The sequence below is a fragment of the Anser cygnoides genome, chromosome 4, assembly GCF_040182565.1.
Source record: "Anser cygnoides isolate HZ-2024a breed goose chromosome 4, Taihu_goose_T2T_genome, whole genome shotgun sequence".
In the NCBI taxonomy this organism is placed as follows: Eukaryota; Metazoa; Chordata; class Aves; order Anseriformes; family Anatidae; genus Anser; species Anser cygnoides.
In genome coordinates this window covers 7,309,139-7,325,142 of record NC_089876.1, presented here as the reverse complement: position 1 = coordinate 7,325,142, position 16,004 = coordinate 7,309,139, and the positions used below count along the sequence as shown (strand labels likewise).

Sequence of the window (16,004 nt, the reverse complement as noted above, 5' to 3'; positions counted from 1 at the left end):
TTAGTAAGTTCTGCAGGAGAAGGAACACATTGAAAAAGAGAGACAGTGAAGATCTGAATCTCCACTTCAATAAAATTTGCATCTCCTGTTGTTAATTAGTTTAACACTACTTTAAACATCAAGAAGCCTTTCTAATACAGGCCACCATTCACAACAGTCACAAAACTTTTGAAGTCAGTGATATACTCAGCTTTTTTTCCAATAATTCTCAAAAGCAAAAAGCACACTGTGGTATTAATGCAAATGGGCAGTCAAGTGTCTTTGAAGGATCACGCACCTACTTAATCACTGATTTAAGACCACCAATTTGCAAAACTGATTGGCATGTATAATCTATAAAGCAAGGTCATGTTAAATAGTTTTAAGCCATTAAAAAGTTATTTCAAATTAAGTGCTCTCTTATACCTGCAACTTTACAGTGCCACTGCTCCACCAAGACATACACTCTGAGGTGCGGTAGCTCTTCTGTCCATCAGTTTAAAGATTTTTGAATTGTTTGCTCCCTGACCTAACACAGATACTTGGTTTAAATTTATATAATTTCACGAAAAAAATGTGATCGTACAACTAGCACAATATGTGCATTAAGGCAAGGACATTTATTCTAGTATAATAAACTAAGCAAAGACAGAAAGAGGATTTACAGCACATGATAAGAGACTGGTAGCTTCAGAATCTAGATTTGTTTTCAGTGGTATTGGCACAATCACTACTGTTATTACATTATCAGCGAACATCACGATCATTTTTTCCTCTACCCTATTGAAAAAGCATCCAATTTAAAAGACAACCACCCCAAAGAACACAAACCAAAAGGTTACATACCTAACTTAACCATAAAGCTTACCCTACAAACGGCAACCAACTTCCTACTGGGACACCACGTTTCTCAAACTAGATTTGCCTACCAAATAATGGCACAGAAATACAATAGCATTTAATGTAGCAGAACATGGAATAGCAAAGTAAGTTAATAGAGAACCAGCTAGCTGAACATATGAATCTGCAAATGAAAATATGCATTTTTATATTGGTGTTGCACTGCAAGGTCACAATAGAGTCAAAATAAGATCATTATAAAGCGTAACAAGCTGATACTGATGAGCTTCATTTATATGCAATAAAAAACCACCCTTAACATCTAGTTTATATCTTCAAACCAAACCATTTTTCACATCATTAGTGAGCCAGAAGACATCAAGAAAAAACCTGCACTAGAATCCCTTCCCCCCCCCCGTATTTATTTTGGCACAAGCGTGACATTTCTGTCCTTGACTGTCAGCTCTCTTATTTTGATTCTCAGATTTTGGTTTACTTTCCCAAGCAGTGTTACTGTTCCTTAAAGACGTAACTCATACCGTGCATGTTAGTAGTTTATTTCTGTGGTAACATGTAACATTATACTTTATATATGCTGCACACCAAAACTTATTTCTACCTGGAACTAGTTAATGGTGGTATTTACACTTCCTTATGATTTTCACAGAGCACTCCTTTTCATAGCTGTTTGCTTCTTAGCTTATAACCACAACTCTTACGTGCTTACCTTCCATGACAAGAACTCAAGAATATCATTCTTGTTAAGATACTTAATTTGGAAAGCGGACTAGAATTTGCCTTAGCTCATCAATAATTATTAATATTGGACACCATGGTGCATAGTGAATCTCCATGCAAGCTGTCTGTTGCTATTTATTGGTAAATATATGACTGATTGTATAGTTTGCTACTGGCCACTGGCGCAGAATAACTTCTGAACTGTTTCCACCCATGAAGTACCTTGGCAGCTCTGCAGGTCTCTTAGCGTTCAGAAGCCATGCAAGGAACTTAAAACACGCAGGCTGAAACTTGTTCCCAAGACTGGTCTAACAGCTACTGAGAGATGCTGCTTAATGTAGGATCCACCAGCTGCAACTGAAAGGGGGAAAGTTCTTTCCTTCAGCCTTTCAAAACAGTGGTAGTGTTTTCAGCCATTTGGCCTGCAATCATAGAAACAACCCCAGAATATTCAAGGTTGGAATTTCTGGACGTTTTGTCCAATTCCCTTGCTCAAAGTAGGGTTGACAGAAGCGATTACTCAGGACTGTGCCCAGGCCAGTCTGGTCTTGAACATCTCCAAGGACAGAGAGACTCCACACCCCAGCACGTCTGCTGGGGAGCCCAGAACTAGATGCAGGACACCAGACGTGTCTAACCAGTGTTGGAGAGGATGGAGCACCACTCTGCACACCTGCTGACATGCTCATCCCAAGGCAACCCCGAGTGCTCTTGACTCTTCTTTGCCACAAGGGTGCATTGCTTGGTTATGTTCATTTGTCCACCAGCCTCACCTCTCGTTCCCTTCCTTTTCTTCAAAGCTGTCTTCCAGTCAGTCAGCCCTCAGCACGTTCTGGTGTCTGGAGTTATTCTTCCTTAGGTGCAGGGCTCTTGCTTTCCTTTGCTGAACTTCATGAGGTTCCCATTTGCTCGTTTCTCCAGCCATTTGAGGTGCCTCTGAGGGCACCACAACCCTCTGCTGTATCACTCACACACCCTGGTTTTTATCACCTGCAGACTTCCTGAAGACACTCTGTTCCATCAGCTAGGTCATTAACAATGATGTCGAACAGGTCTGGATCAAGTAGTGACTGGGCTACAACACTCATGACTGGCCTCCAGCTGGACTTTTTTTTTACCCCTTCCACAAAAACAAAAGGTTTGTTCCTCCCCCATCTCCTCCACAATCCTTTGATCCTAAGTATTGTGCTAAAAGGACCTACCCTTCATCAACTTCTAACAGTTCAGGATTTGAGGAAACTCAAGTGCTGCCTCTCAGAACGTGACAAAAAAAAAAAAAGTCAAGCACAAAGCTGAACTTTCAGAAAAGAAGAAATGTTGCTCTTAATTATGCAGATTTTGTGGTCCCTTTTCCAAGTTCCTGCTTAGGGTACGGAACCTACTCAGTGGAAACAAGATTGTCTTGATATATCAAAAAAATCAGGTAACAGACGTAACCAGATTCACTACACAGAAATGCAATCCTGAAGCCAGCAGTGGTAGAGACATTTATCAAAATTACAGTTAAGACTACGGTAAACAGAAAGATATTACTTTGGATGAAGGAAAAATACCATGGTATTTTGTAATCTCCACAGCAGAGCTGCATTATTAAGCATTAGAGAGCGATTCAATGCTCATATCCTTCAGCAAGGGAGGAACAAAGAACAGGGAAGTTGTCTGTTACTAAACCCATAACACCACAAATTCTGTGCGACTATCAGGTCTCATTATCCTACTGCTGCAAATCCTACTGCTGTACATCACCGTACAGTAAGAAAGAGAGAGCAGTGTTGAGACTAAGGGAAGCCTATCCTCAGTTAGCCAAAAAGTAAACTCAAATGTTGCCTAAAACGCCTAGTTTTAGCAAGCTGGAAGAAATACGGTCTCGCTGCATTCAACATGCGCAACTAAATTGTTTTATGCTTTGATGTTATGCAAATACAAATACTTCAGCTTGGAGGCAGAAGTTAAATAAGCTTATTTAATACATTCAAAACAAAAACAAAAGCTCCTGTTCAAGAGTGAGAAGTTACAAGGCTCCACAAGTGCACTGCTTTGTACCACAGTCTTGCAGCGTATCACAATAGACTTCCACGTGCGTATCTAAACCAGAGCTAAGCATTACTTAGTCAGGCATAATAGATCTTACAATACAAGTGAAAAAATATTTCCATAGTGCTTTTTCAGCACAACTAGTAAGTATGACAGCATGGTGATTCAGCAGGAGAGGAGCTCCTGCTAAAACAGAGGGAGACATCTACCACAAGTGGAAGAGCTGCTGACCATTCATCTGCAATTACAGGATCCCTGAATAACTGTCTCACCCTGTTGTATTGATTCACATGCATCGGTTGTCTTCAGTGAGGCATAGCAAACTCTTCAGTGAGTATAAGCAAGATTATTTCCTACCAACAGTCTGTAATTCATTTTTTTCCCTTCTCCCTTGCATTCCATGTCTATCTGATGCTTCCTCATTGGAATTTACCAACATCACAGCAGCTTGAACAGAATCGGAGTGGTAAGGCAGCCGGGGAACAAGAGGGACACGCAACAGATAATGGTCTTTGTGTAAGACAAAGAACAGATCCTTACACTGTGATTTGACACCAGGAACTACAATCCCTTCAAGTTTCTCTGAGCTAGTTGAGGTGTTCAGCTATGTCACCTGAGAAAGGCAAAGTATGTAACTCAAAATACCATTATCGCAACTATCACCACAAAAGCTGGATTTTAACCAGATGAAGTGGATGAAATCAGGAACATCAAAAGAACTTAAGATTCAAGAATCACTAAGGATCAAATAGCAAATGCTACCTAAAAATTAACAAAACGTCTCTAAATAAACAGCAAGTTGTTAAAAATAACAGTTTTAATGTCATTGTGGCTGTCAGAAGACAACAGCATGGATTCATCACTGCATAAAGAAGCTACGTCAAGGCATGCGAACTCCAAACTATTATTGAACATAGTTCAAATACTGCATAGGCATTTATGGGATAAAAGCAGCACCAACTAGATACCAAATGAAAAGGAAAATGATAACCATGGAATTCTGGATGTTGAAATAAACTAAACAGCATAAACGTAAGACATACTGGTAGTAATAAATCCAAGTTATATCAAGATTTATTTTCCAAAGTGTAAGTCAGCTTTCCTCTCAATGTATTAAATAGTAGGATGATACAATAAAACAGTTGTTCCTGCAACCAGCATATGTCATCCTACTTAATCTGCTCACCTACACAAGTCATCTGAATGTAGCTAGACAGATGGGAAGCTCCACCAACTGCTTAGTCAGCAGCCTAAAGGACTTTAACAAGAAATTCACCGTGACATTTGAGAAGAATTTTAAATTTTTAAAGGGCAAGGAGTTTGTCCAGAAGCATTTCATTTGTGACTAAAAGTTATGCCTTCAATTTTGGCTTATTAAGCACAAAAGTACAATTTATGTGAAGGAGAACACACGCAGGCCTAAACAGACCACCATTAATGATAAAGGCATTCTTATATATAAAAAAGCTGCTATAGAGCTAAAGTAGCTAGTTTCTATTAGCTTTACTACCATTTTGTTTTTCCTAAGTTAGTACACATTGCTACCAACCTCAATACCACTTTGTCTTGCTAGCTTTACAGCCGTGTTGTAGTAGCCACAGCGTAAAAGATGTTCCACCATCATACGATCCATACGTTTCTTCTTCCACATGTTTGCAGCCGCTGGCTGGTCACTACTATGTTCTTTCAGATGCTCAATCCTACGTTTGCAAAGTTTTGCACTCTCATCTTCAGCCTGGATTGACTCAACTGCCTAAAAAGAAATAATTAAACAGGAACAATCAGAGATACATTTTTTTTCATTTGCTTTTAAATAAAAAAAATAAATAGGGATTATTTGTAAGCATACTTTATGTACTGCACAGTTACTACCAATAGTGTTTGTCATTTAGAAAGACATTTCCCATGCTAACAGGGAGGTTTCAGCATGACTGGCCCAGTTTTGAGACACTCTTGCATATTAATAACCAGCAGTTTTTGCATAACACAATTACTTATGAGCATATGCACTTCTAAGCAACGTTTTTTTCTGATTAACATTTAGTTGGTCTAAAAAAGGCAAGATACCAACTACAGCAGAAACTGCTGGAATGCCTTGCAAAGACATCCATGGAGGTTCACAGTCATCTTGTCCAAACAACTGGAACTCATGAATTTCCACCTCTAACCTATGCATGGCTTCTTCCTCAAGCAGCTGTCCTACTGAATTAGTTCTGCTGGGGAGTGACGCAGAGCAAACCACATTACTTCTAATACACTGGAGCCATTTTAATCAGTCCCTGTAATAATGAAAATTATATAAACATTTGGCCTTTTAGCACCTTTAATTCAAAGGTCTTAGAGTAATTTTTCTAATCAGCTTTGTTAAACCTGTACTGTTTTACCTACCTCTGCCACATGGATCTACTGTTACTTACTTTGGAAAAATAAATTTATCCAGAGGAAAAACAGTTGGACTCGATCTACTGAGAATAGTTTCAGTTGGAAGGCACCTATTCTTCTAACTTTTTTATTTAAAATCTACATATTGGTATGCCTAGTGCAAAACACATACAACAATATTCCCATAACTTTTTTTTGGTTAAGAAAACAAATACTGTGGTCATACTTGTTCTCCTTTAACCTTAAAGTTACATGGTTTACTAGTTATGCTGCAAATTTTACCAGGCAATTTTATTACAGCTGTATTTGTAGTTTAAAGCTAGCTGACTCCATACACAGCACGCGAGAGCTGTGAGCCACATCTGACAACACAACTCAAGAACGCTCGCAGTACTTCTATGCCTCTAAGGCAAAAGCAAACCAGAAGACAGAGGCTTACTGCCTTTCCCCTCTGTGATATATCACCAGCAGTGCAGCTTCACGTTGGGTTACCTGACTCGTGGCGACTTTAAACTTGTGTTTGAATACCTGCATGGCTATGACAATGGAAAAAAAAAAAAGTAGGTTTGTCAATCAGGCACAGACTAAAAAAGTAGGTAGCTTTTGGCAGCCCACACTGCACCATACTGACATGGCTCCCTTCTCAGTACTCAAGCTATTCAGGCTGCAGCATCATCCTTGGATAACACCTGCAGCCCCAGAAGTACAGGCTGATTCTAATTGCTTTTACCACGTATGTTCATTTACAGACTTCTTATGGAAGAGTTAATACTTGAAAAGCAAGCTGAAATAAAAACCTGTACGAGAAAATCCTGCCAAGCATTTGCCCCCATTAAGCCTGCCTCTGATCTGGCCCTTCATATAAAATTCAACATCTAACCCCCTAATCACTGTACAAGATGTTTTACTGTAATTCATATACATTTCTGTAGGCTGAGTTATTTTTATTACTAAATTTAGCTTTATTTTGTAACATATGGTTTGGAGATCAGTATTTTGTTTAAGTTATAAACTGAGTCTTTTCCTACTCAGCAAGCAAACACTAACTCGGGCCAAAACACACTCTCACTTTTATCTCTGCAGTGTTATCAGATGTGAAGACAACCACAAAAATTATTCTCAACACAAATAGGAGAATTCAAGGCATCCTTCTCATTCCAAAGGGTTCTCTTTATATGGTTTTGTACCTGTATTTATATTCCTCCCCCCTTTGTCCCTTTAATGCATTCAGAAAGGACACAGATCCTCTTCAAAATTCTCTGCAGCAAGTCTATGTGGAATTGCCCTGCTGGACATTAATAGAACTTGAGGGAACAAGCCTATTAAAAAGGATACAGAAGGGAAAACACAAAGGCCTAGGTTTCCTCAGGATCATTTTCAGAACCCAAGAAACCTGCTGTGCTGAAAAGCTCTAAGGGAGAGTAAGGTGTTAAATAAAGGGCTCATCTACGTCTACTGCAGTCATCTCAGCAGTTCCTCAGATCCTTGCCTAAACACAGGAGGAAACAGAGGTCCCACTTGGGTCCAGATACTAAAGAAAACAATCATTTTGCTCTGGACAGATTACAGAGAAGACAGAGTAAAGAATCTGGAGCAGAGGCAAGACCTTTGTATTTCAGAATTTTTTTTACTGTTAAACAGATTTACTTATTTTTTGCCTACTGTCCTTTCTGAGAAGATACAAGATTCCCCACAGTCTTTCAGACAGTCGAAAACAAGTGAGCAATTACACTAAAATGAAGCCTTACACCCAAAACATCCAACAATGTCTTCAGACACACCCCTGCAGTCAGCAAAGATTTAACAAGTAAATAACTTACTCCTCCACATCATTACTGTACACCTACAAGTAAAATCTAACACCTCAGAAACAGCAGTAATTTCTTTTTGTAAGTAACAGACAAGTGGAAAAAAAAACCTCTCAGTCTCACAACCCAAAAACGAAAACAGCGATTAGATTTATGATGTCTTTTGCAGACCAGGTTTTCAGTGTCTAAGTAACCTGTTCAAGCAGAAAACCCCAAAATCAACATATACAACAGTGTTTTTATGTCACAAACCTCCAAGGTATTTTGACGCTTCACTTAATAGTCTCAAGATTTATATCTGTTGGTTATTTCATTTAAGTTTTAATGAAATGCCTCTGCTACCACTTGTTTTGTCTATTTATTTTTGGAGAAGCACTACTCGAACGCCTGGCAAGAGAGCTATTTTCATTCTTCTGCAAGATTTATTTCAAGTAAGTTTTCTGATGAATCTCAGCATGAATAATATTCCCATCGAAAATAGGGATGCCCTATACTATATTTTGTTTTTAACTCATTCTTAGAAAGATGCTTTAAAGGCATGGAAGTTCAGATGCATTTCAGACAAGTGTTCCAAGCTTAACCGCTCACAGTTACCTTGCTAAAAATTAAAATGCTTTTACTATTACCTAGGAACCTTCCAACCTGCAAGTTAACTGTCTACAAAAAGTGTTCAAGTAACAAATCCAGAACAAACATGCTTTATACACTACAACTTGCACTTTTTTCCTGCAAAGAACCCTCAGCATCACAAGCAATTATCTCCACTGGGGTTTACATGTTTTCTAGACTTATCTCCTACCTTGTTCTCCTCAAGCAAGGAACTAAAGAAACCACACAAACATTCCCATTAAATGAGCAGGAATTGATATATATCTATTTATTTTGCTGCCATTTCTTTTCTGGCGGTAGAGAAATTCATTTTCAGGACTGCAAACACATCAATTTTACCTCTCAGGGTTGTTTTTCTTCTTCCTCCTATTCAGTCATGAGCACTAAGACATTTCATAAGCACAGTAAAGCAAGATTCAGCACGTTCTGATGTTCTGCCGTGCATTTTCAGGCCTTTGTTTACAGTGCCATTAATACCTATACCTTGAAAACCGAATCTAAGCAAACAGCATTGCAGAAAAACACTTGTGTTAACTCTGTAAAGACAAAACAATAATGAGGTACACCACCACTTACCTTTCGTTTCAGAACACTGAGTTTTTCAACTACTCCATCCAGGAGACTAACAACCGAGTCCACGGCAGGACAACTGCTCAGCGTCTTCTCCAGCTCTGCCACAACCATCGTAACGTGACTTGTCTCTCGATCAATGTTTTTCTGTGCGGCTCGAAACCGTTTGTTCAGCGTTTCATATGGCACCTGAAGGAGCAAAACCACATCATTAGAATTTCTGTACTAAAGGAAAGGTCTTCTAGAGTTTAGAGAAGCGGATGATTTTATTTGATGCATTTAGAAAAACACCTAGGTTCCAGGACACTGGAGGTCACGAGCTGAACTTGAGTTCCCATATCAAAGCCCTTATTTAAGCTCTCTCAGCAAGGAGACTTCAAAGATTCAAAGGCACTTCAAAGATTATGAAGAACAGTGACAGGAAATAAAAGCTTGTAGATTCTTTTCTGATACCAATTTCACCTATCCTGGCTTGACTTTAGCAAGCACTGATAAAAACAGATCAGCAAGAACAGAAAGCAAAGGCAAACGTGTATTTAAAGGAAAGCTACAACTAAACTACAAGAGATCACCCTTCAAAACATGATTTTAAGTGCAACTTTCTTTCCTGCAGGAGTTGAGAAAACAAATTATGTATAAAGGAAAGCATGTGTTATGCATGCTGGCTTCTGACAAAGTTATACATAGTATACCAATAGTAACTCGGGAAATTTAATAGGTATCCTACTTGCTTCTTTCCACAAAGTACTACTTTTATTATTAGCTCTTGTATTACTGTAACCGTAAGAGGAATTTCAGGCAAGTTTCCTCTCGGTGAAAAAGCCCACACTGTATGATGAAGTTTGATAAATCCCCTTAAAACTCCATCCTTGGCTTAGAGACAAACTGCTCTTGGAGGTCCCCCGTCCTTTATTTGTCCTATGCCTTTACAAAGCAGCCATGCTGAAGCGGCTACTGATGGCCATTACAGACACGTATGGGAGTAGCCTACAGCCTGGTCAAATTTTAGGCTATTAAAGATTTGGACAAAGCTTACAAAGTTAAGCTGCTCCCAGCACGTTGCTTCCACGACAGCACCAGGACTGGAGACACGAAGCTCTGTTACTTCAGAGCTCCAACGGCAACAGGAGTTTCAGAACTAAACATTCCAGCGCCCCATGCATAATTCATCTCTATCTTATCTTGAAAAAAAAAAAAAAAAAGCCCAGGAGAAGTTCTTTCAGGTAGTTACTATAGCCTTGATTGCTTTTCCATTGATCAAAGGCGTAATTTAGCGAAGAACCAGATTAGATAGCGAGGGGAAAGCAGGAAATGCAAATCAGCGTTGTGGTTGGTACATACCGTGTATATGTTTGATTACAAATCTTTCAAGTTTATCCTTGCTAATCACTTGTATCAACTTCGCCTCCATTTTCTTCCTTCTAACTAGCTGCATGCAAGAAGTGTCCCCAGGGTCCACTCTCTTTCCAGGCTCTATTAGAGAGGATCCTACATAACCGTCGCAATTCACCATTAGAAACGTGCCGATAAAGGCTTTAGGTTCAGCATGATGAAGATGAGCCACGACACTTGCTTGCTAACACTCCACCTGTCCTACAACGGGTTGTTCTGATTTGCAGAAGTACTAACAACATCCTGGTGAGATATGAAAGGGCTCCTCTTTCCCTAAGAAGACAGAAGTGATCTATTTACTGGTTTTTGCCATCTCACACTAAGACCTGAACAAAAGACAGAACAAACCCTTACCACAGGAAGCATCACGATAAAACAGTAATTTGCCTTGTATAAGCTCCTCTGAAACCCCAGCACCACAATCCATCCCCTCCCCAAACCGAAGCCACAAAATAAAACATCATGATGGGCTTGTTAATGCCTGCTCGCCTATATAACCACCTTTTATTCCACCTTTAGCCCTTGCTTTCCTTCTCCCTTTCCACACACACACAGATGTTAGAAGTTTCAGAGCTCCTCTACAGACAGCAGGTGGGGCATAGGGGCACATTATTTTGAATATATTTCATGTTTTGGAGAATGAAATCTTGTTTTAAACTCCACAACTTGATGCCAGACAGGCAACTTGGCCTTTTTTTTTTATTTTTTTGCTTGTTCTTACTATTCAATGAAAAATACATTTTCTTCAGTTACCTATATTTACTGGGCTTAATTTCTGCAAGTACTTTGCTAATCAGCTTTCTGCATCACTCCGAAAAGGTGCTTCAGTCAGCAACCACAGAAGTTACTACTGACTTGAGGCACCTTTCCTTGACTACCAAAGAGGTTTTGTTAAATTCTCAACAAGCAATTGAACTGGACACAGACCTAGCCAGTTTGAAAGTCTTACCCTTAATCTCCCTTTTCCTTAGTTTCTTTATCGACGCGCAAGCACAGTAACACTTCCCGTTTCCCATGCCCTGTCTCCATTGCATGTAAGTTTCTGGCACAGTCCCTGGTCCTATGACATTTAAAACAACTGGACTTTCAATTTCAGCTGGCATCCTCATACACCGTTCATATTGTGTTGTGGTACAAAAGGTTTTTGCATCTTGTTTTAGCCACTTCCCCTCTAACCAAGATTTTTTAATATCTTACGTGGAAGAAACTAGGAGTTGGTGTTTTATTATATCCTCTACAAGTAAAATCAAATATATTGCCAAATAACTTAATGTAACATATCAAGGGGAATGACTTTAAGAGTAAAAGGGAATTTGCACAACTGATAAACTAGTAGTAAATGCTCTTTACCAAAGTCTTTCATAGCTTGCTTGGGCAGTTGTTTCTTACTATAGAGCTTGCAGTTTTTAGGCAGTATTTGGAAACTGCGGACTTTACGGACCTGGATTCTAAAAATGCCAAAATGTAGAAGTTGCAGCCGCTCAGCTCCTTACAGAGGACTTGTCTAGGCTCTGCATCCTGACCCATCGGTTCTGTTTCCTGATCAGCTCCTGCAGCCTGGTAGGGATCCCTCCACCCAGCACCAGTGTGCTCTACCACGGGATTCTTCAAAACGTTACAGGCTCTGTAACAATAACTGCACTTTTTATTCAAATAATCGAAGTAAGCAGAAGGAAAAAGTAATGAGATGTTCTTGGAAAAATGTAATTCTGAGAAGATTATTCTTTATTATGGTTTATGTTTATTTTCACACTCAGTTATAAAAAAAAAGTGGACACCAAACTTTCTGGAACATGACAACTGCAAATTTTGCTTATCAGTTGCCACAAGCCTGGTAGAGACTTTACATTTTCACTGCAAGTACCACGCTCTTACCAAGCCTGGATTAAACAGCTATCCTCTCACCAAGAAGACCAGTTTACAGAACTCAGCTTACTTTAAAGAAAAATTAAAAAAAGAAAAACTCTACTGAACTTTAAGCACATTGAAATAAAGCTGCAAGAACTGACCAGAAAGTATTTTGGAGAAGCTCAGTGCCAGTTTGTCCTAGTCATTAAAGCTTGAAAAAACCACACCGCAGCTGCCTAGCACCACGAGTGCACAGGAGGATATGAGGGACAGATGCAAAGTATTAGCAGGCAGCACATCTGAACTCAGTGTCACTAAATCAATTCTGTGTCTTTTCTTCAACTTCCACAGCTGCAAACGCACCAACTGAAGCATGCACTGAACCGGGTACAACTTCAGGCAGATTGCTCTGAAGATTTAAGTCAGAACAGCCCACACAAGGGTAAAAATACAGCAGGGAAAGTTTTTTCCAAGATCAGAATTTTTCTACTCAAGTTTTAAGGACAGTCCGCTTGGCTGGAGACTTCCACAAGTGGCGTGCATGACTGTTTCTAGGTGCTAACTACTAACAGGGAGATAGCCACAGCTGAATAATCTGATCCAAGTGTTGTCTTCATTTCTTCACTGCAGTTTTACTAAGCCAGAAGACTTTGGTGGAGCATGTTCTGGGACAGCACAACCACCTCTCAATCGAGATAAGAATTAGATGATCCTTCTGGGTCTACAAGCAGCCTTGAGACTCATACCTGGGTTGTTGAGTTGAGTGGAAGGAAGGGAAAACAGCAGAGCTAAGAATGACAGTAGCAGTTTTTAAGCTTAGACTTAGGAACTCAGCTGTGACGTTAACTGCCTGGCCTTCAGCCCAAACGTGGTCCCCTTCCAGCCCGCGAATGCTAATCAGACTGACTGAGTTATCTACAGAATACATTTCCATCAAAATACATCCTGCAGTAAGCCATTCGTTTACTAAATGAGACTATTTCCTTGACTTTTTCTAAATACATACTAAAACTGGAAAGAAACAGTAAGTATTAAATCCTTGCATATATTCTATACTGATGGTTAGCAAACAGTATAAGTTTCCCAAGTAGTTATTATCAGACTATAAAAAGAATCAGTACAGAAATATAAAGTTGAAACAGGCAATTCTCTACATAGCATCACACAATGCATATCCACCTTAGATTTTGCATTAATTGTGCAACATTTTAATGAGATTTTCCACTTTTCTCACAATTTTCTATGTACATCTACACACACACCTCCAGTACCCCACTCATAAATTGAAAATATAGAAATGGGCTGCCCATAAATATTCTTACCTCACCCCAAACTTCTCTATAGGGTCAGGGAAAATTGGCTTCAAAAACCATGCCACGAGGAGGTACCATCTTTAGCCATTAACGCTACAGAAAGGGAGAGTAAAATGGAAATCCCCCTCCCCAAGTTCCTTAATTATATCGATCGAGAAAACTCCAGTGCCTCAAAGACATGGAACACCGGTGGGAGTCAGAGCACCAGACTGGACTTCTGCTGCTTTTAGCACCTTGACTTCCACTAAGGACATCTTGAGACCACTGTGATGTTTTAGCCCTAATACAAACCGTCACCTTCCATGACCTACACAGTCATTCTTCGTTCCTTAAGCACTGGGGTTTCCCAACGTGCTTTCTCCCAAGCACAGAACCCTTCAACCAGGTGTGAGAAAGAGCAAGATGAATCGTGGCCAGACCTTTGCCGAGGTGTTAACTCATCCTGCCACAACAGACAAAGCCTGCTGAGTCACAGCTGGAAATCCAGCACTCATCGCCAGCACGGCCAACACATACACCCATTTTATTCAACCAGAGCTCTAACTAATAAGCAGTTAAAATGACAAAAGCTTTATAGACCCATCAGCAGCATAAGGAAGATGAAGTCTACAGAACTGGATGTGTGACCTAGCAACAAAGGACAACAGAAAACCTCAGCACTAAATGCCTTCTTTGTCTTGACTTGTAAGGGCTTTTCCCAAGCTTTCCAGCTCCTGCACCAAGCAGCTGAGTCTGGGGAAGAGGTACTATTCCCAGCAGTCTTAAAGACAGCAGGAGATGACACTGCAAAGCTGCTGTCATCTCTGAAAGGTCACGATGAACACATAGAGTCCTCAATAACCAGAAGGGGCAAGCTTATTGCCTCACTTCCAGAAGAGAAGCTGGAAGATGAGGAAGACCAGCTTGTAGTTTCCTACATCTCAGTTCTTGGGAAACTTATGAAAAAAAGATTCCAATGGAAGCCATTTCCAAGCTCACAAATGTGACTAGGAACAGCCAGCCTGGATTTGCCACAAGGAAATCATGCTTGGCACTGTCTGCTTTCAGTGATGAAACCACTACTTTTGAATGAAAGACAGCCCTGGTGGTCTTCATGCCAAATTTAGTAAAGTTTTTGATGTGGTCTTCCCACAGTACCCTCATAGCCAGACTGGGGAGATGCAAACCAACTGGGTGGAATACCCATGGTTTAGGCACCGACTGGGCAGCCAGGCTCCAAAGAACAATGGTCAGAGATTCAAAATCCACCTGACGAGTAGCCAAGACTGCCTGACTCCCAAGGAGTGTGATCAGCTCTCATATAAATGCCTTCATCAGTGCTCTGCAGAATGGGGCTTGGTCAGCAAGCTCAGAGGACAACAAACTCAAAGTGCTTGATAACGCTGGATGGTAGAGCTGCCATCCAGAATAAGCCTGACAAGCTGGAGAAATGCACCAAGGACTTCATGAAATTCAGTCAAGGCAGAAACCAGAGCCCTGCACCTGACACAACGCAACTCTAGACACTACCTCTGCAGAAATAGATGGAGAGGTCCTGATGGACCCCAGGTTGGACAGGAGTGAGCAACAGGCTCTTGGCAAAGAACACTAACCACATACTGGGCTGCATTAGCAAGGCTGGAGGCAGTAGCTTGAGAAAAGCGATTATTCCCTATGCTCAGCACTCAGGCAGACTCACTGGGAACATTATGTCTGGTTTTCAGGCCCTTCACACAGAGGAGACGAGCCTGGAAGAAGGCCACCAAAATGGTGGACACAACATCCAAAGAGGCTGAGAGGGGCAGCCGTGTTTCACCTGCAGAAGAAAAGGCCACAGGGAGCTAGGAGAGGCCCAACCTGATAGCAGCCCTCTGCTACCTAAAGGTGAAGGGCACAGATAAGGGCTGGCCAGACTTTTCTCGGAGTTACAGAGCAAGGAGGAAGGAGCCGTAGCTGACAACTGGCACATAAAGATACGAGCGGCTGTAACAGGTAAGACCAGAAGTCCCCCTGCCACTATCCTTTCCCCTGACAGCATCCAGAAAGGGCATGGCACTTGAAGAGGCAAGAACATGAAGTCACTAATCCCAAATAGTTTCTTAGGACTACCTGAGCAGAAGGTAGAGGTTTTATAGCGAGAACATTTCTCATCCACAAGCCCTGCTGGTTGTTGTTGACCTGCGGAACTTGAGCAATCCAGCGTCCTGTGGTGAGGTGTTTCACAGCCTCTTGCATTGTGTGAAGAAACACTTCTGGGTTTTGACTGGTCATCTGCTAGCCTCATTTGAAACCCTTTTATTCTTGTTTTGGAAGAAAAAAGGAGCATTCACTGTCTCCTCACCTCACATATTGTCGTTTGAGATTGAAGAGGCCCTTCATTCTTTGAATACAGCCATTCCGTATCTCTAATCACTTGTCCTTCTGTGGATGTTTTCCAGTCCTTTTTCAAGATGAGACAAGGGTGAAAACCGGGCTAACTCATACTACTCTGGAGAAGATGAAACTCTGGATT

At 40.6% G+C, this 16,004-nt stretch overlaps 1 protein-coding gene across 3 annotated transcripts in view; it reads right to left on the bottom strand.

Moving 5' to 3' along the window:
- The window catches only part of MAEA (macrophage erythroblast attacher, E3 ubiquitin ligase), a 50,436-nt gene that overhangs the window by 25,271 nt on the left and 9,161 nt on the right, over positions 1–16,004 (bottom strand). For 2 of the 3 annotated variants that reach the window (XM_048081478.2, XM_048081488.2), the window contains exons 2-3: positions 8,967–9,149; positions 5,141–5,344 (exon numbers count right to left, since the gene is read on the bottom strand). In XM_048081478.2, coding sequence (XP_047937435.1) covers positions 5,141–5,344; positions 8,967–9,149 — 387 coding nt within the window. Of the gene's footprint in view, positions 1–5,140; positions 5,345–8,966; positions 9,150–9,996; positions 10,142–16,004 lie in introns of those variants that run through there. The other variant, XM_013178267.3, reaches the window with a different exon arrangement.